At 45.2% G+C, this 23,484-nt stretch overlaps 1 protein-coding gene across 1 annotated transcript in view; it reads right to left on the bottom strand.

Annotated features, from left to right (window-relative positions):
* Positions 1–15,764, bottom strand: part of bnc2 (basonuclin 2) — a 69,290-nt gene extending 53,526 nt beyond the window's left edge. The window contains exons 1-3 of the mRNA XM_056280193.1: positions 15,633–15,764; positions 4,435–4,537; positions 2,382–2,617 (exon numbers count right to left, since the gene is read on the bottom strand). Of these exons, the coding sequence (XP_056136168.1) occupies positions 2,382–2,617; positions 4,435–4,537; positions 15,633–15,644 (351 nt within the window). The 5' untranslated portion in view covers positions 15,645–15,764. The remainder of the gene's footprint in view (positions 1–2,381; positions 2,618–4,434; positions 4,538–15,632) is intronic.
* Between the last annotated feature and the right edge of the window lie 7,720 nt (positions 15,765–23,484).

Genomic DNA, 23,484 nt, shown 5'->3' with positions numbered 1-23,484 from the left:
GATAGATAGATAGATAGATAGATAGATAGATAGATAGATAGATAGATAGATAGATAGATAGATAGATAGATAGATAGATAGATAGATAGATAGATAGATAGATAGATAGATAGATAAAATAAATGTAGAAAAACTAAAAACAGTAAAACAGACGATCGAAGAAGGTTGAATCAGTTCATCTGGATACAACGTTTCTGTCAATAAACGTCGTATCCAGATGAACTGATTCAACCTTCTTTGATGTTTTTACCTGGATTATTGAGCATGCATCAAGACAATAAAACAGATGGTTTTTTTTAAAGCAACAACTACATTGATACTACAGTGATATATTCAAAGTGATATTATAATTACAACAGTTGTTTTCTTCCTATTGCATAATAATACCTAAACAACAACAATTATTATTATTGTTATTATTGTTGCTGCTGTATAATAATAATAATTATTATTATTATTATTATAGGGGAGTTATTACTTTTATCAAAAATTGAAATTGTTAAACAAATGTTATTAGAAAGGATTACGCTAGAATAATTTGTAATGAATTAACAAATAATAGCCTCTGTTATCGATGTAAAAAAAAAATCTTATCGGTCACCTATTTCATTGTCAAAGTTCTAATTCCATCTCTCATTTACTGAAGTGTAATCCTGACTCAACACGCTGCCAGCAACCCCGACGCACAGCGTGGCTTGGAGGGTTGTGCACGATGATTGAATTTCATAGATACTTACTGGCTAATAGGGCCATACAACGGCTACTTACTGTCCTTAAGTGACTGACTATTACTCCACCACCGCGGCCCCTTTGAAGCCCTCTCAGGGAGATCTAGGGGATTTAGGCAGTAGCGTGACATGAGGCCGAGCAGTTGAGCAACGATGCTCCCACCAGCCTACTATTAAAACCAGCTGATAAAAACAGAGAGAGGGACTTCAACTATGGGAACTGCAATATTGCAATTGTTACTCAATACAGGGCTTTCCCACACCCGGGGCTCCGAGTACTCAGGGAAGGCTGTCCAAGACAGATATATGAAAAGAAAAAAAGGTTTTTTAAATGGTGAAAATTATGGGGGTGGAATAAAATTATTAGAAAAATGTGGAAAATACGGAAAAATAACAGAGGAGAAATATGTGCTCGAAAGCATGAGGGTGATTTTTTTTTTAACATTTAAACGTCTGGACTGATAAAATCCAAACCTGCTAAATACAGTGTAAACTGGTAAAAGCTTGAATTGTGTTGTTATCAATTTGTATTAGTAATTGAATGTGTATGTGTGTTTGTATTTGTGCGTATTCTCAGCATGTGTGTGTGTGTGTGTGTGTGTGTGTGTGTGTGTGTGTGTGTGTGTGTGTGTGTGTGTGTGTGTGTGTGTGTGTGTGTGTGTGTGTATTCTTTTGAGAAGAAGAGACGGAATCTGTGAGTGGTTTACTCACAGAAGCTGTTTCCACGTACAAGGCCTCAAACCAACCTCTGCTCACCATACTGTTCCACTTACACTCTTGGAAAGCTAAACTATGCGCACACACACACACACACACACACACACACACACACACACACACACACACACACACACACACCATCAAATGTGTATGGACACACACATTCACAACGTCTCTCTGTCATACACATGCATGCACGCATGCGCGCACACACACACACACACACACACACATACACACACACACACACACACACGAGGCTAACCACAAGCACATGTTCACTTGCTCTTAACTAATTCATTCAGGAACACTTTGGTTTGGGTTTTCGAGACCAAAACCTCCATACCTTTGATTGAGAAATGTGTCTGACTGCAATTATATGGGAGGGAGGGTTGGAGGGAGGAAATGTACTACAGTGGTTTTATAGTTTGCTGGCATGACATTTTTCTCCATCTTTTCTTTTCTTTCCCTTTTTTTTCCATTTGTGGGGCATAGTGTTGACAGGGCAGGAAAAAGGGCGCAGAGCAAAGTTGTGGCGATGGCAGGGAAAATGTGAAGAAAATGGATGGGTAGTAAAGTGGCCTAAATTGTCACCACTGCAAGTTTGGTAAATGCTTGGTAAACTAACTGCAATGTAAGTGAGTGAGGGTTTGTGTATAGAGTGGGAAACATTGCGTGTCACATTTTGATGTGTGTGTGTGTGTGTGTGTGTGTGTGTGTGTGTGTGTATAAACAAATGTGTGTGGCTCAAATGCATGTGCACATGCATCCATCTTTGGCAGAAAGCAATGTGTTTGGCAGGAGAAAATAAACATTAGAAAATATAAGTTATCCACGCTCACGTTAATCTCACAGAGTGAACTGTGAAACCACGTTATGAGTGCAGAACATGACCTCTTGAAGGTGTGTCGGTGTGTGTTGACCGCTGCTAACCTGCAGTATGTAGCCCCTGACGTAGTCTCGGAGGGTCCAGCCCAGGCCGTGCAGGATGTGCAGCACCTCTTCTTGTTTGAGCACACTGAACAGGCGGTCCAGAAGGATTTTGAGCCTGACAGGGACGGCCTGGGTCCCATACAGCATCAGACTGCTGATGTCGAACACCACGTTGGACTGAACAATCTCAACCTGGGTCGGGTGATATAGGTGCTGGGTGCTCAGCTTGTCCAGAGCTACACACACACACACACGCACGCACACACGCACACACACACACACAGAAGACAGTTAATGTCTATCAGGTTTCCTCTCTCATCTTCACTCCTCCTGAGCAGGTTGCTGCCCACTCAGCAGTAGGCGATAATAACAAATCTACGAGATAAAAGCAGGGCCATTAATGATTAATGTAATTGTCTGCCTATCTTACTATTTCAGAGCATCTGTGGCTCCTCTGCATTTAGTCTTGCTCTGCTCCAATCTCCTTTTCTTTTCCCTCTCCATCAGTGTCTCTTTCTATCTGCTTTGCCCTGCCTCTCTCTCTCTCTCTCTCTCTCTCTCTCTCTCTCTCTCTCTCTCTCTCTCTCTCTCTCTCTCTCTCTCTCTCTCTCTCTCTCTCTCTCTCTCTCTCTCTCTCTCTCTCTCTCTCTCTCTCTCTCTCTCTCTCTCTCTCTCTCTCTCTCTCTCTCTCTCTCTCTCTCTCTCTCTCTCTCTCTCTCTCTCTCTCTCTCTCTCTCTCTCTCTCTCTCGCTCTATGTTTGTGTTGCTATCTGGATTTCTTCATACCAGCTTCAGTTTTCATAGCTGGCTTGCGCACCGTTGATGTGCAAACGCTGGTTTATACTTGAAGTTAATTTTTTCAGTTTGTCAATATTTGAATTTTAACAGCTTGCATTTTTCCCCCACATTCTTTTCTCCTTCCCACCTGTTCTCAACTTTCAACTTCTAAAATGCTTTTACTTCTCCATCAAGCTCAACAACTCCATCACCACTTCAACCTTCTGTCTCTCTTTCCCTCTCTCTTTCTACCTCCCTCTCCCTTTGCCTATCTGTGAGACACCTGTTTGAGTCTTGCTCGCTCCTCTCAGTCTCAATCCCCCCTCCTACCCTACCTCATACCTCTTCCCGCCTCCCTCTCCTCTGTCTGTCTGGGTGACACCTGGTTAGGTCTCTCTGATCCTAGGATGGCTTTTTCCTGCTGACGAGGGCTTTGCCTGACAACGCTGTGCGGCCAGACACGAACATAATAAAAAATGAAGAAGTACTTGTCAGAGTCCCTGCCAATGCCGACATGAAATGAAAAGTGGGGGAGAGGAGAGATGGGTGCCTGACAGTTCAGAGGGGGAGATTAAAAAAATACTCAATGGGGTCCTGTACGTTCCCCAGAAGGGCCGCGGCCCTCTCTCGCCCGGACGCTAGCCAAACAGGTGTTTTCCTTTATCTTTGTTCCCCTCCTGCCTCCCTTTGTACTTTCTGGACTCTCTCCTTCATCTTCTCTTCTTGTGCCCAAATCATTAGGTGTGTGCTCTCTCTCTCTCTCTCGCTCTCTCTCCTGGTTTTTCCCTCTCATTCCTGTATTTCTTTCTCCTTTGTGTTTTTTTTTTACTCAAAGGTACATGTACAGACGAAATAACAAGGGGAAATAAAAATGCCAAACTTGCTTATATCATCGAGTCAGTAAACACATTTGGATCACACCTGCACCTTCAAAATTTAAGAAGGGAAGCCAAGTTCTGCTTTGAAACTAAATAAGACAATAGCTGGAAGTACTCTGACATGCGTTAGCGATGCTGGTGTCTGCCTGCATTGGTTGTTTACACAGAGAGTACCCCTGCAAAACCTGGAGCGCTGCAGCCTATGCAGGTGCATAACTAAGGGGCATACAAGGGTCTAAAGACCCATACCCCCATACAAGAGACAAGCGGAAAAACAAGAGCGAGCGAGCGAGAGAGAGAGACAGCGAGAGAGAGAGTAGTCACCACTGCGGTTTCTCTTAAACTATCCAAATATGAACGTGGCGTTCAGAATAAAATCAAACATGGCCGTCTCTTACCGTGAGCCACCCAGCCATGTTTACACTGGTCACATGTTCGCAGGTGAATCTTGCCTGGCTGGAAACACTCACACGTGCAGTTCACCAGGGTGCAGCGAATGGCCTGAAAATGACAGAGCGAGAAAGAGAGAGAGAGAGAGAGAGAGAGAGAGAGAGAGAGAGAGAGAGAGAGAGAGAGAGAGAGAGAGAGAGAGAGAGAGAGAGAGAGAGAGAAATCACTGTTAGTCACCACTCATAAGTTTAGAGAGAAAAAGATTGTTTGACAAAAGAAAAAAAAAAGGAAAGAGGAGGAAGAGAGAGCTAGAGGACAGACACTGATCTGACAGTCACAACCAGAACTGAAAAGCAGCCGGACAACTGCAAAGCAATTAAAGCACAAATCAGTTATTTCTTTGCCCCCACAGAATGTGATGAAATTGTCATAAAAACTAAACTTCACTCAGTAAATAAAACAAGTAGAGCAGCTGAAACAAGATGTGTTTAAAGAAACCAACTTTCCCAGAACATTTGAACCACTGAGTGGACTGTGTTGTTAACTGTTTGGGTGTTTTGTTTTTTGTTTTTTTTTGCTTTGTTCTCTCTGTTTTTGAATGTTTTTGTTGGTGTCGTTTTTTGGAAGTTTTGGATGTGTGTTTTTATCTTTTGTGTTGCACTGCTGTGGGCTGGGTGAAACAAAATTTCGCTTCTTTTGTGTACGCAATTACATGAAAGAAAGAAATGACAATAAATTGTTCCTGATCCCTGATTCCATATGTGAGCCTAATTGTATTAATTCCTGTATGGGTATTAATCAAACGCCGATGATCAAAAACATTATAATCACTCACAGATGAACCGAATAATGTTGATCATCTCCAAACAAGGACACATGTCAATGTGTGGGTAGATTAGATGGTGAGCAAATAATCATTTCTCGTAGTCAACCTATTGGACGCAGGAGAAATTGGCAGGAGTGAAGACCTGAGCGACTTTGACAAGGGCCAAATTGTTATGGCCAGACGACTGGGTCAGAGCATCTCTGAAACGGCAAGGCTTGTGGGCACTCCTCATCAGCAGTGGTGAGTACCTACTAACAGTGGTCCAAGGAGGGACAAACCACAAACCAGCGACAAGGTGTTGGGCGCCCAAGGCTCATCGATGCACGAGGGCAACAAACTATCCCATCTGGTCCGAATCAACAGAAAGTGTACTGTTGCACAAGTCACAGACATTTTTAACGATGGCTACGGGAGGAATGTGTCACAACACACAGTGCATCACTCCCTGCTGCTTATGCAGCCGTGTAGCTGTGGACTGGTCAGAGTCCCCATGATGACCCCTGTCCACCGTTGAAAGCACCTACAATGGGCACACAAGCATCAGAACTAGACCTTTCAGTGCTGGAAGAAGGTTGCCTAGTCCGACGAGTCCCGTTTTATTGTAGATCATGTGGGTGGCCATGTATGTGTGCGCCGTTTACCTGGAGAAAAGACTGCACCAAGATGCAATGTAGAAAGATGACAAGCCGGTGGAGGCAGTATGATGTGCTGGGAAATGTACTGCTGGGAAACACTGGGTCCTGGCATTCATGTGGCTGTTACTTTGACACATCCCACCTACCTAAACTTCACTGCAGACTAGGTAGACCCCTTCATGGTAACAGTATTTCCTGATAGCAGTGGCCTCTTTCACCAGGATAATGCACCCTGCCACACTGCACACATTGTTCAGGAATGGCTTGAGGAACATGATGAAGTGTTCAAGGTGTTGCCCTGGCCTCCAAATTCTCCAGATCTCAATCTGATTGAGCCTCTGTGGAATGTGCTGGACCGACAAGTGCGATCCACGGCGGCTCCACTTCACAACACTCAGGAACTTGAAGGATCTCCTGCTAATGTTTTGGTGCCAGATACCATAGGGCACATTCATGGGTCTTGTAGAGTCCATGTCTCAGCAGGTCGGCGCTGTTTTGGCGGCACATGGAGGACCAACGGTATATTAGGCAGGTGGTCATAATGTTTTGGCTCATTTGTGTATATAGTGAATGATTTAAACTCACAAAGCTCATTTAAAAAGGAAAGGGCATCCTTTCCTGCTTTCCTGAATACAGAGGAGTGGCTCTTGGTTTGACAGAGAAATATATTGGCCATTACTCACTAGTAGAACTGTGTCAGGGTTGACCCCAGAAATGCTTGTAATGGAAGAGGGGTTACATGTCCTGACTTCTATCTAAACCTTCATCAGTGGCCAGCTCTCAAGATGTTCAGGAAGTCAAGGCATTTTGCAGGGAGCAGTTTACACCACCAGTTGTCTCTCACTCCTAAATATTTTGTTCTTTTCTCTTTTTTCTTAAACTTGTCTGCATCTTCTCAAGGGATTTTGAGGAATGTTTATTTTCTAAATCTCAATAATGATTTCCATTCAGGTTTCCACCCACAAATAAAGCTCTGCCTTCTAAGTGAATGCAGCTCCAATAAAAACAGAAATCAATTAATATCCAAAAGAGATATCAATTTACGCTGGCATCACTCATCTTATCAGTCCAATTATTTCAGGAAAAAAAAAGAAAAAGAGGGAAGTGGTGATTCAAAATAACATGTGAAAACCTCTCAGTTTTCCAACGAACTGCATTAAATATAAACAAAACCAAGAAAACATTTTTTTTTTTTTTTTGGTGAAGCAAGCCTTGCTCTGGAAAACATTTTCCTGAAATAATCCTCCTCTTTTAAAAAAAACGTATTATTATCTTTTTATTCAAGTACTTCCTGATATGTTAATATGTGATTCATTTACTTTGGGTGCTAATGTGCAAATGAAGAAAGTTAATAACTTGGTACAATAAACAGATATTCTGCGTTATAAGGATTATCTATTTCACATTTGGCACATATGGTATTGAGTCGATTCAAAAAAACTGTGCTCCTGCCCCAAGATTCCAGAGGCAGCGAGGAAGAAGAAAAAAGTAATCACTGAAATTACAGAGCAAAACGTTTCAGGCATGTTCGTGGCAGGAACTTGTGCCCAAAGTGATGGATGTGCTTGGCTATCTATTTATTTTGACTGAAAAATCACACTGTTAAAGGAAGAATCTGCACAAGTGCGTGTGCGTGCATGCGTGTTTGTGTGTGTGCGTGTGTGCATGTAAGTGAGTAGGATATCCTCAAAGTGAAGCCCTAATCAGGGCTTTATGAATTTACAATCCACACTAAATATATTATGTCATATTGTCCACACACACACACACACACACACAAAAAAGGGTCAAAGGTTGGAGTACTTGTGTGACGAGCGTGACCCATTTTTCACAACGACAGAAACAAATGATCAGCACTTCCCAATGCACGACGATTTGCAGAACAGATCAGCCCTTTTCCACATACACTGTAGCTGTTTAGCATAAACAAAGAACAGTTACAGCCACTGAATACATTACTGCTATTCAGGAGAAGTTAAGTAGAAATCAGCCCAAAGTAATTGACACCATTTCGAGTACCTGTTTCTAACAGCAGCAAACAACATTAATGGCTTACACCACTCTCTGGACTTCAGAGTTCAAAAAATTCTGCTCAACTCATAATCTACCGAGAGAGACAATAAAACACCCCCCCCCCCCCCCGGTGTTGTAAACCACTTTGACAACTGCAGGTGCCAAAGCGGACATGGACTAATCCAAGATTAAGCACAGAATTACAAAACTTCCAACCATGTCATATCAGTTTGACACAGAGACATGAGACAGAGATTACTTGACTTAACACCATTTTAAACCTCTGCAGGTGCAGGCATGACAAACCTTACGGTAAATGAAGATTTTACAGCGTGTGTCAGACGAGGTGCTCTTAAACACTTGATACCGATGCTAGTGTGCATCAGTATCACTTCTACGCAGTTGCTGATTTTAAGAGGAAACGTGCGGGTATGCACTGATCACTGGCTGCTGCAGAGAAATAGCTTGTGACCTCTCAGATGTAGGACAGTTTTTTTGGGGTTTTTTTGCGTTTTCCCTCTTTTTCTCCCCAATTGTACCGTCCAATTGCCCTATTTTCCAAGCTGTCCCGGTCGCTGCTCCACCCCTCTTTGCCGATCTGGGGATCCGGGGAGGGCTGCAGACTACCACATGTTTCCTCCGATACATGTGGAGCTGCCCGCCGCTTCTTTTCACCTGACAGTGAGGAGTTTCACCAGGGGGACATAGCACATGGGAGGATCACACCATTCGCCCCAGTCTCCCCTCCACCCCAAACAGGCGCCCGACCGACCAGAGGAGGCGATAGTGCTGCAACCAGGACACATACCCACATCCGGCTTCCCACCCGCAGACACGGCCAATTGTGTCTGTAGGGAGACCCGACCAAGCCGGAGGTAACACAGGCATTTGAACCGGCGATCCCCATGTTGGTAGGCAACGGAATAGACCGCTACGCTACTCAAGACTCCCCAGGACAGTTATATCTTAACTCAACCTGCCGTCCCTCTGTGATTTTACCTGAGGGAGTAACTGACATCAAGTGTTCATTTTCAGACAGATCGTACGTCTTTGAAGCCGTGCTCTGGAAAGAACGCTTTTTAGTGTTGTGCATGTTTTGAATATGAGTGCACGGCATACTGTGCTCTTCGTCCATCAATCCAGCATTAATTAAGGCCTCCCTCAGATAAATTTGTCACACAATTGACATTTACCGCAGCGTGGAGATGTCGGGGGGAGAAAAAAAACTTTTGTGGTTGAACATGACACAATTTAAAGCATGTTTCTCACTCCAGACACATTCAGCACACTGACGTCAAGCAACAAAGCCCTCTTCCAATTATCCCTTTGGTGCAGCAGCGCTAACGGCAGCACACGAAAATAAACAAATGAAAATATCAAGCCCGCCTCTTCTGTTTACGAGCTGGGGTCTGACAGCTGACAAGATAGTTAAGGGGTGTCTAATACAGCAATTAGAGCGTGCCACTGTCTGCAGGCCTGCTGCTGTGACAGGGCACCCTCTAATCACTGACTTATTACACCAGCTCCAAGCACCTCTCATATCTGGCCCATTAAGCAGACAGCGGTATTAAGAAGCATTAAAGCAGCACTGCCTTTCTGCTGAAAAAGCACTGAGGGGAGAAAGGAGTGGGGAGGTGATGCACCGTGCATGTTATTTCTCGGGATTAATTTGTACATTATTCCACATACAGTTTGAGACGTAATGAATGGAAAGACCCCAAACAAGGTGAATTCAAAATGGATAACACACCGTGTCAAGGGAAATTTATGGTCTTTGATAATAGATTAAAGATGTAAAAAAAAAAAAGATAAATAAAAAAAAGGAGGTAGATGGATTGTCAAAAATGGCCATCGGAGAGGTGAGATTGTGTGTGTGTGTCTGTGAAAACAAGAGAGACAAAAAAGGGAAAGACAAACAGTCATGATTCTCACTTGTTTAACACTTTCTCCGCGCATGTGGGCCGGCGCAGATCTGCGTTGCATTTGGCCTGCGTTTAACCTATGTCTGGCCTGGGTTGGGTCAGGGAAGAGCGTGGGCCTGGATCCCTACACTCACATATATCTGTCCCAGCAGGTTGGGGGGGGGGGCTGTGTTATCCGAGGCCTGGCCAGATAAAAAGTATTAGTCACTATGTGAGTGTCTCGCCAGGGTTTCCTCTTTGGCTCACAACTAAAGGGGACAACGATGAGGAACAAGACAGTGTGTGTGTGTGTGTGTGTGTGTGTGTGTGTGTGTGTGTGTGTGTGTGTGTGTGTGTGTGTGTGTGTGTGTGTGTGTGTGTGTGCGTGTGGGGTGGGGGGTGGGGGGGTGTCTGCATATGAAGACAGAAAGAGAAAATTCATCAAGCCATAAATATTAGAGAGTCAGAGCGATATAAGGGACTTCTCCGGGAGTGGAAGAAAATCGCACAAGCTGTAAAAGTTACATGAGAACAAAACGGCAGTACATTCAAAATCTCACACGTTGTGCTGCCACTACGGCAAACAGCACAACTGGTGTTTCGAAAAAGACATTTTCGGCTCTTATCTGGCTGAAGTGTGTGTGTGTCTAACTGCTGGGTCTTGTTTAGATGGAGGCTTGATGTTCAGTGGATGTTTTGGTTGGCTTGTGGACCCTGTCCCAGCCCTATTGTATAAACACTGACACTGAGCAGCGGTCAGCCTCAGACTGGGGAGGACTCTCAATTAAAACACTGTTACATGGTCAAATAGACTGAAAAACTAGGAAACAGGCGTTGCAGAGAAAGGCGGCTGCTGTCTGGACTCTCCTGGATGGTTTCTAGTGGACCATTGACTGATGCACCAGGCATGGACTGACCGCAGGGTCTAGACTCAGAGCAATCACCATTTTACACAACTCAAGAAACCCAAGGATGAACCAGAAAAGAAAAAAAAAGCCCATCACATCACTGCCTAGGTCCTCAAATAGTTTTGTGAATCCATAAAACCAATGTTGATAATGTCTTGCTTATCTTTGTGCCTTTTTTTTCTTTTTTCTTTTTTTTTTTACCGTCAATACTGCATTTCTGTGCTGAATGCCAATTCTGTGACATCTTGTTGACACCCTCCCAAATGTTTACATGCCTTCCTTGAGAGGAAGAGAAACTAGATGATCACGAGTCCCTTGTCGCTCTCAAACCCCTCTGAATCCACCCCGGCCAGAAGACGGAGGGAAGCCAGCTGGGACAGCTGGCGGAGGCTGAGTGGGTATTGTTCCTTCGCCTTTAATTGAAACCTTTACCATGTTCAACACAGAGCCACAGACCACATTTCTTGTTTGGTGAGTTAAGGAAAGCCGAGATTTAAATTAAAACCCCGTGTCTGCGATGGGCGTACAGTGTGTGTCTGCGTGTATGTGTGAGCGCGTGCGCGCCTCGGCTCTGCAGCAGCGGCTTCAGATTTAGATTTGTCTCTGCTTAGGGTCACTGTAAAACACTGGGAGCATCTTGTCCTCTCTTCCACCCACAAGATATTATCTCATCCATGAGCTAGCTGCTGAAATGCTGTCAATTTCCTGCCAGAAATGTGCAGCCAACGTGTTCAGGAAAAGAGGCACAGCAGCTTTGCGTGTCATAAAGCGGACCCTGGCTCCAACAGATATCTCGAGACTTCACCATGTTCATATTGAAAACAGGTGACAAATAAAACACGCTGGATGAAGAAAAAAAAGAGAAAAGAAAAGAAACTCTTTGTAGTCAGACACTGTGCACCGCAAGATTCAGGGGAGTAAACGTTTTACGCCAAGGCTAATTTTTGCTTGTTCGACTTTATTTGTTTGGTTTGAGTTGAAACAGTCCCTTCTTGCCTCTACAAAGTGCTGAAAAATAAACAACGGTTAATCATTTATGCACTGACTTCAGCGTAAAAGCCCTTTCAAGATCCAAAGATGTAATCGGAAGACGAGGCAATCCGTCGGAAAACCCCGTAGCGAGGCCCATCCTCCGTGTCGGCTGTAGCTGTGAGCCCCGGCTGGCAGTCGCGGAGCCAGAGGTCCCTGTCCTGTGTGCAGCTGTGCATCTGGGCTCTGACACAGGGCAGAGGGACCAGAGCTATGCTAATGGGAACCAAATGGGGCGTGAGTCCCTGGTGAATTGCAGAAGAAGAGGCGAAGCATGTGCTTTCATATGGCGACCTGGGAGCCCTGGGAGCCCTGTCCTTTTCTTCCCTTTCTTTCTTTTCTTTCCTCTCGGTCAAAGAAATGAGAAACAGCCACGTCTCGTCTTTTGCACGTCTTCTCAACTCGACGAGCGCCGAGATAACGTCACGACTCGACGACCGCGTCTCGCATTTCACGTGACATTCTACGTCTAAGAGGCGCTTCGAACGTTTGCTTGACAGCTCTTTCCGTGCAAAATGGAAGTGTGCGCCGCTTCGTTTAAAGTGGGGAAAGGGCCACGTTTTAAAGAGGGGTTCGAGAAAAAGAAGTAACAAAGACTTGGTGAATAATAAAGCCAGATGATTTTCAGATGTTTGGCAGCCCTTTGGAGGTGCTGTTGTTGTGAGGATGGGATACACCAGATCCCATCTCAGGCCCAGCTGTGACAGCATGGTGCCCACAAGGGTGTGCCATCACCGACGGCTCTTCTTCCTTGGAACGAGCATCTTAAAGCCCCGCGGTCCCACAGACCCGGGAGAGAGGGGGCAGATTACTTGGCAGTGTTGCCGATTGCAAGACCTAATGGGAGACAAGTAAGAGTGAAAATGCGACGGGGGGACATATCTAATCTGGTTTAGGTGTCACCCTCATACAAATAAAGACCGAAGGAAGCGTTCTGAGTTGGCTGGATCCTCTCACACAGCTGGCACGGAGTCGCGCTTACAAAGTAAAGCCGATTAGCTTTGAAAACGGCATTTTGTGTAAAATACTGTATTATGGTATATAGAAATAACAAAATTCTGTCACTACTGGTGGTGAGCATACATCTGAGATGCATAATAAGACAACTGTTCAAATTAAACTGAAAATGATGTTATCTATCATCAAATATCTTGCCAGATGACTTTTATTTTCAACTTTATTTAGCCTGCCTTGCTTTTGTCTGCTGTCAGATATTCTATATGCCTTAATTTATACATGCACATGCATGCACGCACACACACACACACACACACACACACACACACACACACACACACACACACACACACACACACACACACACACACACATACACGATTCAGTAAAAGTCCTACCTCCCACATGTTTATCATTGTGTCTGCTGTTTTATATGGAAGAAATCAGCCCATGATGAGCAATTCTCTCGAAACGCACAAGTACAAGCCGATCAATGACAAAACTCCAGTCTGAATGACTCACTCGCCTGATAAATGGCTGCACGTATTCTGGAGAATAGTCATGCTTGTTTATGAAATGGCCGGGTTAAAGGACCCAGCTGGCTGAGATGACTTGGGAAACATGGCGAGAAGGAGAGAGAGCATTATATTCTAATCATGAGCCAGTAACACAATCCTGTGATTTCCCAATCCAGGGCCATGTTCTCAGATCTGCACCACACTGTGAGAGCTGGACCACACTGCCCATCCACATGTAATGAATTCTGCCCTCTTCCTCAAACATTACAGTAACAGCGTACTCTGTGCATATACTGTGATATAAGCATCAAGGGAGCAGCAGTCTCTCCCATCCTTTGAGAAGACGGGGCCCGGGCAGAGGAGCTAGGTCCAGGCCGCTGGCAACTCTCAGCTCTCCTCAAAGCATTTCCCCAGCCAGAGATCAAACCACCGGCCCAGTGACACACCCTTTGGGTCAAAAAAGACACAGGAGCGGTTTCAAAGAAAGGTGCTAGGGGAGTCGGGGAGGGAGGTAGAGAAAGGGAACGAGGGGAGGGTGCTGAGGAGGCATGGAAGTAAGATGGAAAAGGAGGAGATGAGACAGCGGGGGTGCCTGGGGAAAGGTGGGGAGGGGGTGGGGTTGGGGGGGCAAACTGGCAGATTGGAGTGGTGGAGACGGGTTGGGGGTGGGGGGGTGAGGTTAGAGTAGGCAGAAGAGAGATACTGTGTGGAGGTGGTTGTGTTGGGGGGGGTATATTATGTTTGCTGAGTATCTGGGAGAAAGTTCTCAAAAAGAAAGATGACTGGCTTTTTTCTTTTCTTTTTTTCTTTTCTCTGAGGCTTGCTTGACCTGTTATGTTTGTCCGAAACTAAAATTTTGGTTTCACAGTACAGAGAATTTGCCCAGGTCAGGCTGTGTGTTTTTCAGTGACTCCTGACACGACCACTAGTTGGTCTATTATCTGGGAAAGAAAACAGAAAACAGGACAGTGTTACACACCAGCAACACCAGATACTCCAACCAGATATGGACAAGTCTCTGTCACACGTGATACCTGCACTCTCTGGCCCGCTGACAACCACTCTCTCTCTCTCTCTCTCTCTCTCTCTCTCTCTCTCTCTCTCTCTCTCTCTCTCTCTCTCTCTCTCTCTCTCTCTCTCTCTCTCTCTCTCTCACACACACACACACACACAGGCACGTGCATGCGCACACATCTGTGAAAATGTGCAACTACTCACAAAGCAAACGTAACCTCGTCTTAATGAGGTAAGAGTAAGCTTAATGCATCACAGACATCACAGGGTGACAGCATACGTTGCAAACAGCTACGTTTTGTCTGCAGAGCTTAGCGACTAAAACGACCACACAGTGTGTGACCAGACACGTGTTTGGGTAAGAGAGCCAAAGGGCTGTTCAGAGGACAAGAGAGAACACAAGACGATGGGGGGTGAGATGGTAAATATGTAAGAGCCAGAGATAGAGAGAACGAGAGAGAGAAGGAAGAGAGAGATGAACAAAAGCGTCTGTTCCCTAGCCCTTCTCCCCATCTCCACACACGCACGCAGATAAATGGGACGTATTAGTCAAAGCCTAAACATCTCACACCCGCGCCGACCCCTCTCTGAGAGGGGACATCTCTATGGCGACTGGCGCTTGGCGTGGGTGACAGGACACACACGGCGTGGGTTTGACGGGAATGTGAAGACAGGCAGCCAGGACTGCAGAGACTCCCCCAAATTGACATTTAGTCATCACACTAGTCTACAGGGCGGGACTCCAACTCCTGCACTACACACACACACACACACACACACACACACACACACACACACATACACACACACACTGAAATCCCCCACTCAAACTAACTTCCAGCCAGAGGAGTCTTGGAAGAGCTCCTAGATTTAATCTACCAAATAGCTCCATATTTTCTTTGACTATTGTTAATGCAAAAACCCTGTTCAAACTGTGTAAGCAATGTCCTAATCATGCATATGTGTGTTTTTGTTGTTTTGTTTTTTTTACCTAAATTGATCACTACTGTGTACCAATTGGCTGTTTCTCAAGACACACAAGCGGGCAATAATATTTGTTTCTTTCCTCAGAGCTTTGTTCAAACAATATGTCAGCATGGTGGTTCAGTTGTAAACACTCAGGCCTGCTCACCTGACAGCTGTGAAAATATAAATTATTTTGAATTGGAAATAGTTTCTCTATTCACATTGTTCAAAACCAATTATGGCACTCCGCACAGTAACACTTTTGCTTGTGTGTCACTCACATAAATCCTGTCATTTTTAGATATATAGCACTGAGGTGTTCATCGGCACAACAATCGGAAACACAGCAAGCAAATCACTGAGGCAATGAAAAACACTGTTCACCACCAGCCACCAAAACACAGAAAAGTGCCGTTCCTAAACACACATGAGCATTTACCTTAGCCAGCATAATTAGAGGGTTGGTCCGGATTCACTCTCAAGTGGTGCTCCCTCTTTAGATAGCATACTCCGAGGAAAAACTAAAGTTTCCATTAGTATAATTCAATCTCGGTCAGTCAGGGACTTTGTGAGACAGACATAGAGGAAGGGGGAGCAGAGAGAGAGCGAGAGAGCGAGAGAGAGACAGAGAGACAGAGAGACAGAGAGGAAGAGGGAGAGGGAGAGTAATATATTCAACTCCTCACTACATTACTGCAATGACAAGTGTCACTCCCATTGCCACACTAAAGAGAGGAATTATCTTTTATTAAATGTGTGTGCATGTGTGTGTGTGTGTGTGTGTGTGTGTGTGTGTGTGTGTGTGTGTGTGTGTGTGTGTGCGTGTTTGTGTGTGCGTGTGGGGGGGCAGTGTGTCTGCATGTTATGTGGTAGGACAAAGAGAGTTGGAGGAGGAACTAAAGAAAAGTCCATCAGGGCGTTTTTCGTCTTTATCAGTCTTACAAAGTTCAGAGATAGTCGGGCTGAAGTGGCGGCTAGACAGTGTGTCAGTCACAGGTCACACGGAGAGAAAGAAAGAAAGGAAGAAAGAGAGGAAGGTTGAAATCAGAATCCAGGTTTCAGTTGCATTGTCTCGTGGGGAAAGGTGCTGAGGGTCCATGACCACCGTTCCTCTACTGGCCCAACCACGTTGCCAATTGCCTCTTAGGCTGCAATCCTCATTTCTGCAATTAAAACACCACTGGCACATTTGGCACACGTCAGCATGTCTCCCGGCCCCCGGGTGCAAGTGGCAGTGCTACAGATTCATTAGCTTTGACAAATTGTGACAGACTTTTTCATAGCCGCCCAATCATGAGAAATAAGACTGTGGTCCAGGAGTTAACGAGTGGCATGTCCCCCCCCCCCACTCTTAGCCCTTTCCACTCACAAGCCCCCACCCCCATATTTATAATTTTACCACATCCTAACAATAACACGGCGCAAAACACGCGGGCCCTGGCCTAATGAATCACATGCCTTCACTGCGGTAAAATGGCCAGTAAGTACTACCATCTGCGACACTCTCCTCCTCGCTCGCTCTCCCTCTCAGTTTCTCCCTCTCCCTCGCCTTGGCGTTGCTTGTGGGGGCGGGGAAATAGAGGGGATGAGGGGAGAATTCGGGTGGACAGGACAGACACATCAGAGTGCAGCTGGACTGGGACAGCGGGGAGATGGAGGGAGGGAGGAGGAGGAGGAGGAGGAGAAGAAATGTGGGGGAGGGAAGGGGAGGGAGACCACAAGCGTCCATGTTTCCAGCTGCCTTTCTCAGGGGTTCGGTTTTCTCTCCCCCCTCCTGGTTTTTCGCAAGGCCCCTCCGGTCTGGTCCTTCTTGTAGAGTCACACACACACACCCACAAATACACACACACACACACACACAAATACGCAGCCCATCGGCCAGACCAGACATACGCACATACAGACACAGACACAGACAGACACACAAACACATACACAAACACACACATAATCACACACACACACACACACACACACACACACACACACACACACACAGACACATGACACACACACAAACACACACACACACACACACACACACACACACACACACACACAAGCACACACACACCCTGATCCACCTCCCCTCGGTCCCTCACGTTCGGCCATCTTTGTTTGGACAGGGCTCAGGAGTTCCAGAAAAGCTCTCTCAGATGTGCTGAAGTAAGGGAAAATCAAAACAAACTGGCCCTCATGCGCGCGCACACACACAAACACACACACACACACACACACACACACACACACACACACACACACACACATATACACACATACACAAATGCTGATACCAACATGTAGCTGCATTCTGTACAAGCACACAAAACACACTGTGTAGTAAGACAGAGAATATTACACACTTTCGCAGTTATGAATATTTTCACATGTGTGAATATATTGAAATTCCGGCTTCAACTAGGGAACAAATTTGTAGCAAAGAAGGGATCTGCACAGTGGTGGGCAGAACTACAGTACCATTTAAGGCAGGACGCTGCTTGTGTGTGTGTGTGTATGTGTGTGTGTGTGTGTGTGTGTGTGTGTGTGTGTGTGTGTGTGTGTGTGTGTGTGCGCGCGCCCCAATCCCAGATCATAGCACAAGGGCAAGCCTAAAGCATACCTCAACATGTGTTACCTCTTTGTAATATTGACTTTGTTATAGCTATACGAGTGGGAGAGCCGAGCCAAGAATTGGGCCTTGAACTAGTGGGGCCCCAGAGCTCACTCCCTAGCAAACAAACACCCGAGCAAACCGGGACAATTGAAAACAGCGCCACAAGAGAAAGTTACAAAGAAAAAAAATCTATATTCAAATAAATAATGAAATGTCCCTCATTAATAGCCCTAGCAGCTTCTACATTGGGACAGTTCTATGTCCAAATCCATTTCCGCGCTGTGATATTAACGAAGACATGGGATTCGGCCACCGAAGCCGATCTCGGCCAACTTTTCTCTAAATTTACTGGGTTTGCTAGGCGTCGAGAAATGTTCCAATTCCGAAGCATTAATTTGTTTTTAAATTTCATCTTGGTACCAAGCTGCTTCTGGGCCAGCCGAAACCGGAATCTCAGAGCCGACAATTCCTGTTCAAGGAACGAGCGTATCGAGACGCTGGATCACTTACAAAAAAACAAAAAAGACTGGATGTATTATGAGAGAAATGATGGAAATTCATTTCTGGTAAATCTTAGAAGAAACTCTTGAATTTGAGATGGTGCAAACAAAGGCAATCCGGCTAAAGAAACCACACATACAATTTGTTTATTTGATGCTTTGGGGAAAAGAGAGATTGATTATCCTTCTCTTTGCTCTGGCAGTGTGAAGCCCGTCTTAACCGTTTCCCCAGTGGTGACTTTGCTTATACATATGAATAATGAAGGCAAGTGATTTGAATATTCTTTCTGTATTAAAAAAAAATGTTTTACACGATGCAGCAATATTAGCCATGTTACTAATTGGGCTCTTTGGACTTTCTCAATAGAAAGGCTAAATTAATTACTTATGTTGACAAAATGTCAGACATGCCGATCTAATAATTACATCTGTTTGCACCAGTGTTGTTATCAATGCACTTTTCTTAATTTCCTGTGTGCGTGTGTGTGTGTGTGCGTGTGCGTGTGCGTGTGTGCTGTATTGTGAGAGCATATCCACTACCCTAAGTTAGATCAGATGAACGAGATAGGAACAAAATGCTTTGACATCCTCTCCATGTTTTATGGGTGGCCCCTGAGAGTCTTTCTCCAATATTCATCTCCTCTCCTCAATCTAATCAGCCACTAAGGTATTGACTGGGCTTGCAAAATGACTCACATTACTGCGTGTTTGTGCTGCGTGCACATCCCTACATACAAATTTACATTCAAGTGTGACAATCGACAACTCGCGGTTTGCAAATAACCTGGTTAGAGAGAGAGAGAGTGGATTATTTCCACGTATGCGCTTGTGTGTGGCGATGCGTGTGTGCGTGGCATGTGTGAATGGGCGTGATGTGTTTTACGTTCATTAATGTGTAACCAACACCAATGGGGCTTTGAAGTACCACAGTTTTTCTATTTTTCCCCCCTTTTTTTTGTTTTTTAGCTTTCGGCTGTTTTCTATCTAGAGGGAAAAGGGGAAAAAAACGATATCAGCGCATTTTCCCCAAGTACGAATAAACATTAGACTTTGGTGGGGATAGGGAGACATTAAGAGTACGTGTGTGTGTGTGTGCGCGTGCGGGCACATGTACAGTTACAGTGAGCTTGTGCGAGAGCTGACAGTGAGGCCTGCTGATGCCATGTTTCAGACGACCCCTTGAAGTGGAAATGAGCCTCTTGGTCTTGTAACTAATCCGTTCTCACAAAGTCAGCAAACTCATACGCCCACACCACCAACCTCATCACCCCCCCCCCCTCCCTTTGGTCAGCAGCAAGGCTGAAAACGCCACCCGACCCACAAAACGGAAAGAATTCCTCCTTATTTCATCTTCTCTTAATTTGAATGCAGGACGGAGAGCAGACGAGAGGAGAGGAGAGCAAAGGAGAGGAGAAGCGAGGCGAGGGGGGAAGAGAAGAGGAGAGGAGAGAAGAGAAGAGGAGCAGAAGAGAGGACAGGGGAGCAGAGGAGAGGAGAGGAAAGAACAGAAGAGAAGAGAAGAGAAGAGAAGAGAAGAGAAGAGAAGAGAAGAGAAGAGGAGAGGAGAGGAGAGGAGAGGAGAGGAGAGGAGAGGAGAGGAGAGGAGAGGAGAGGAGAGGAGAGGAGAGGAGAGGAGAGGAGAGGAGAGGAGAGGAGAGGAGAGGAGAGGAGAAGAGAAGAGAAGAGAAGAGAAGAGAAGAGAAGAGAAGAGAAGAGAAGAGAAGAGAAGAGAAGAGAAGAGAAGAGAAGAGAAGAGAAGAGACGAGACGAGACGAGACGAGACGAGACAAGAAGAGGAGAAAAGAGGAGAGTAGAGGAGTGGAGAGGAGAGGAGCATAGAGGGGAGGATAGAAGTGGGGAGGAGAGGAGACAGGAGGAGAGGAGAGGACAGGAGAAGAGAGGAGGGGGAGGAGAGGGGAGGAGATGAGAGGAGAGAGGAGAGAAGAAGAGAGGAAAGGAGAGGGGCATGACAACAGCCTTGCTGCTTAGGTCTTGTTCAGGCTGCAGGCAAATCAGATTTGTTTCTCAAATCAGATCTTAACACAGATTGTCCGCACTGTTATTTGCAAGTGATCAGATTGGATTTGTGTGTCCAGACATCACCAATCTGCTGTGGTAATGATGTAGGCGTGAGTAACTACTACGGTTTAACAACGTGGACGCATGAGAAATGGAGACCCTCCAAACAGTCATGCAGTCAAGTCGCGGTGCAGAACTCCTCCATCGCAGCTGACAAACTTAGTGACGGAGGAGGCTGGTATACACTGCAATGTTCGGTGCTGCAGTCATGGCACGCTCCACTTCTGTCACTCTGGATCTGACGTCGTAGTGAGTTGTGTTGTGAGTGACGCAGTTTGAAATCCGATTTGGGCATACAGAGGGGAGCATGACTATGTTTCCTCAGCCCTACTTCATTGAATTTACCTAAACTTTGCCTAATTGACCTTACCCTGACTCAACCTCAACCTCTACCTAACCCTAACCTTAATCCAATGCTCACTTTAACCTAACCTTAACCGATAGCTAACCTATTCGCTAGCTAACCCACAGGGCATTTCAAACCACCTGCAAATGTGGTTTAGATCCGATTTGCAAAAATCACATTTCATGTGGGTTTTTGCTGTCCAGACTTTCTAAAATCAACCTGGTTACAAACTGGACATGCCAAAAACTGGGTTTGGGCTGGCAGTCTGAACAAGGCCTTAGAGTGCCAGGGCTGAGCATCCTTGACAAGAGCGCAGTCAAGTAGACTCCACTGGAGAGAGCACATCTACATTAGAACCAACTCACACCGTTGCATGTAGAGGTGGGCTCCGATATTACATGTCAGAAGAACCCATATATATATATGCTCTTGTTTCAATAGGTATTGTGTTTTATTTCCTTTGTTGTTTTTTTAATAAACATGTACTATCATGGACCTACAAACTGATGTAATATAACATATGCAACTTAATTTCTTCTTGCCTTTGGAGGAACATGGTTTTTGTCCATCTTTAAAGAATTTGCAACATGTATGCATCCATTTGGATTTGGAAATTTGCCGTGTGTGTGTGTGTGTGTGTGTGCGTGCGTGCGTGCGTGCGTGCGTGCGTGCATCAGACTGGTTGATCTACATGAGTTTCAGCCCAATCAGGCCCATCACCCCTTACCCTCCATGCTACGACCCTGACATATGGTGACCCACTCTTGCATTTGAGTTACATTCAGCACGCATAGCTGTGTTTGGATTTTTGTGCACTTTGTGCTTGGTATAAAACACAATTGAATCAAATTCATACTTAATCAGAAGCTACTTTTACAACCTTGAAGCAATTTTTCTCTTAATATTCTGCCCCGTGTGCTTGCGTGCATGTGTCTAACATGGACGGTGTGGTGCTGTGTGAGTGAACCTGTGTAAACACCTGAGGGTCTATCCCAAACCATCCTCAGGGTTGGGATCGACAGCTGTACAGTGATGCTGTAGTGATAGGCATCATCGGCTTGCCGGTGCCTAATTGGTCTGCGGCGCTCCTCCGAGTGGCCTCGCTAATTAATTAGAAAGGCAGTGGAGCTGAAATTTTTAATCAGGATGCCAGGCTCTCCAGCAGGCAGGAAAAAAAAGGATACATCACCCCATCATTTCATGTAATCCACCTGACACTGATCTCACACGTTGTCATATGGAGCGTGTTGTGTATTTAGGTATGCCCATGATCTGGCCAGGGAATAGGAAACGGATTTACTACGGGGCTTGTTATATTGGTTTAATTTCAAAGATTTTGAGAATTCTGACCCCATGGTACACTCTGGTATGATATTCCTGATTTACATTTGGTTTGGATGGAATGTCTTTACCTGTGTGTGTGTGTGTGTGTGTGTGTGTGTGTGTGTGTGTGTGTGTGTGTGTGTGTGTGTGTGTGTGTGTGTGTGTGTGTGTGTGTGTGTGTGTGTGCATGTGTGTGTGTCGTGTGCGTGTGTGTGTGTGTGTGCGTGCGTGCGTGCGTGCGTGCGTGCGTGCGTGCGTGCGTGCTGTGCGTGCATTTTTCTTTACATTATTGTACTATATACTATATAGACATGGTTGACAAGTAAGACATTAAACGTGTGATCCTTCTAATATTTGTAGCAAGGCACTGCACATACAAAGAGAGTAGAATAGCATAGAATGATAGAGGAGCAAGACTGTTACTCTCTCTGATAAGACAAAGGAAAATTAAGAAAGGCCTCCATGTATGTGGTAGCATGTACGTTCATGTGTTTTCATCATCTGTGTGTGTGTGTGTGTGTGTGTGTATTCTGCTCACCCCTATCTGTTCTTAGCTAATTAAAAGCAGTCAGTCAAACCAACAAACTCTGACACTCTACGAGGAAGCTCTGGAAATCGCACGTTCATTAAAAAAAATGACAGAAAAAGGGCTACGGTTTTGTATTTCCTTCTGGAGAGGGAAGAGATGATTCTGAAGACTGTGCTTTCACACCACTTTGGGGACTGAGTTGTGTCCCACAGCTGTACGCAGCGCACCACAATGATTTGCGGTGAAGGGGCAGAGTCTGCAAGGAATCAACAAGAGACCAAAAGACAAGAGGCATGCTAAAAACAGAGCTCCACTAGTCTGCCACTTCACACAGACGACAAGAGAACCAACACGTGTCCATCCTCCCACAAATGGGAAAACCACTATAAGGCCAACGCTCTGTGCAAAACTACAGTGCATGGAAAAGTCGCTTATACGAGAGGCTAAACAATCCGGTTATTTGGATGGGTTTCAGATAGAGCAAGCGAGTTGATGATTTTGTGCACGTTTTACAAAGGCCTTCTCACTTCTGTACCATCATCACTTAGTGCTCTGGTTTCAAGGGGGTGAGGAGATGCATGCATATGTGCAGCACGCACACACACACACACACACACACACACACACACACACACACACATATATATACATACATACATATATATATATATGTGTGTGTGTGTGTGTGTGTGTGTGTGTGTGTGTGTGTGTGTGTGTGTGTATGTATGTATGTATGCATGCATGCATGCATGCACACCCGTTTAACCATTGTGGTGACACTAACTTTGTGCAGTAAGCTAAATATGTGTTTGATTGGCTGTGCTCTGTGGTAATCAGCCAGCCAGTCTTATCAGCCTGTTGCTTTTGCCAAAGCAAACACGCACCTCCTTTTTATTGCTT

This window comes from Lampris incognitus, chromosome 5 (genome assembly GCF_029633865.1).
Source record: "Lampris incognitus isolate fLamInc1 chromosome 5, fLamInc1.hap2, whole genome shotgun sequence".
Classification (NCBI taxonomy): Eukaryota; Metazoa; Chordata; class Actinopteri; order Lampriformes; family Lampridae; genus Lampris; species Lampris incognitus.
The sequence above is the reverse complement of the archived record's forward strand: the minus strand, read 5'-3'. Positions and strand labels throughout refer to the sequence as shown.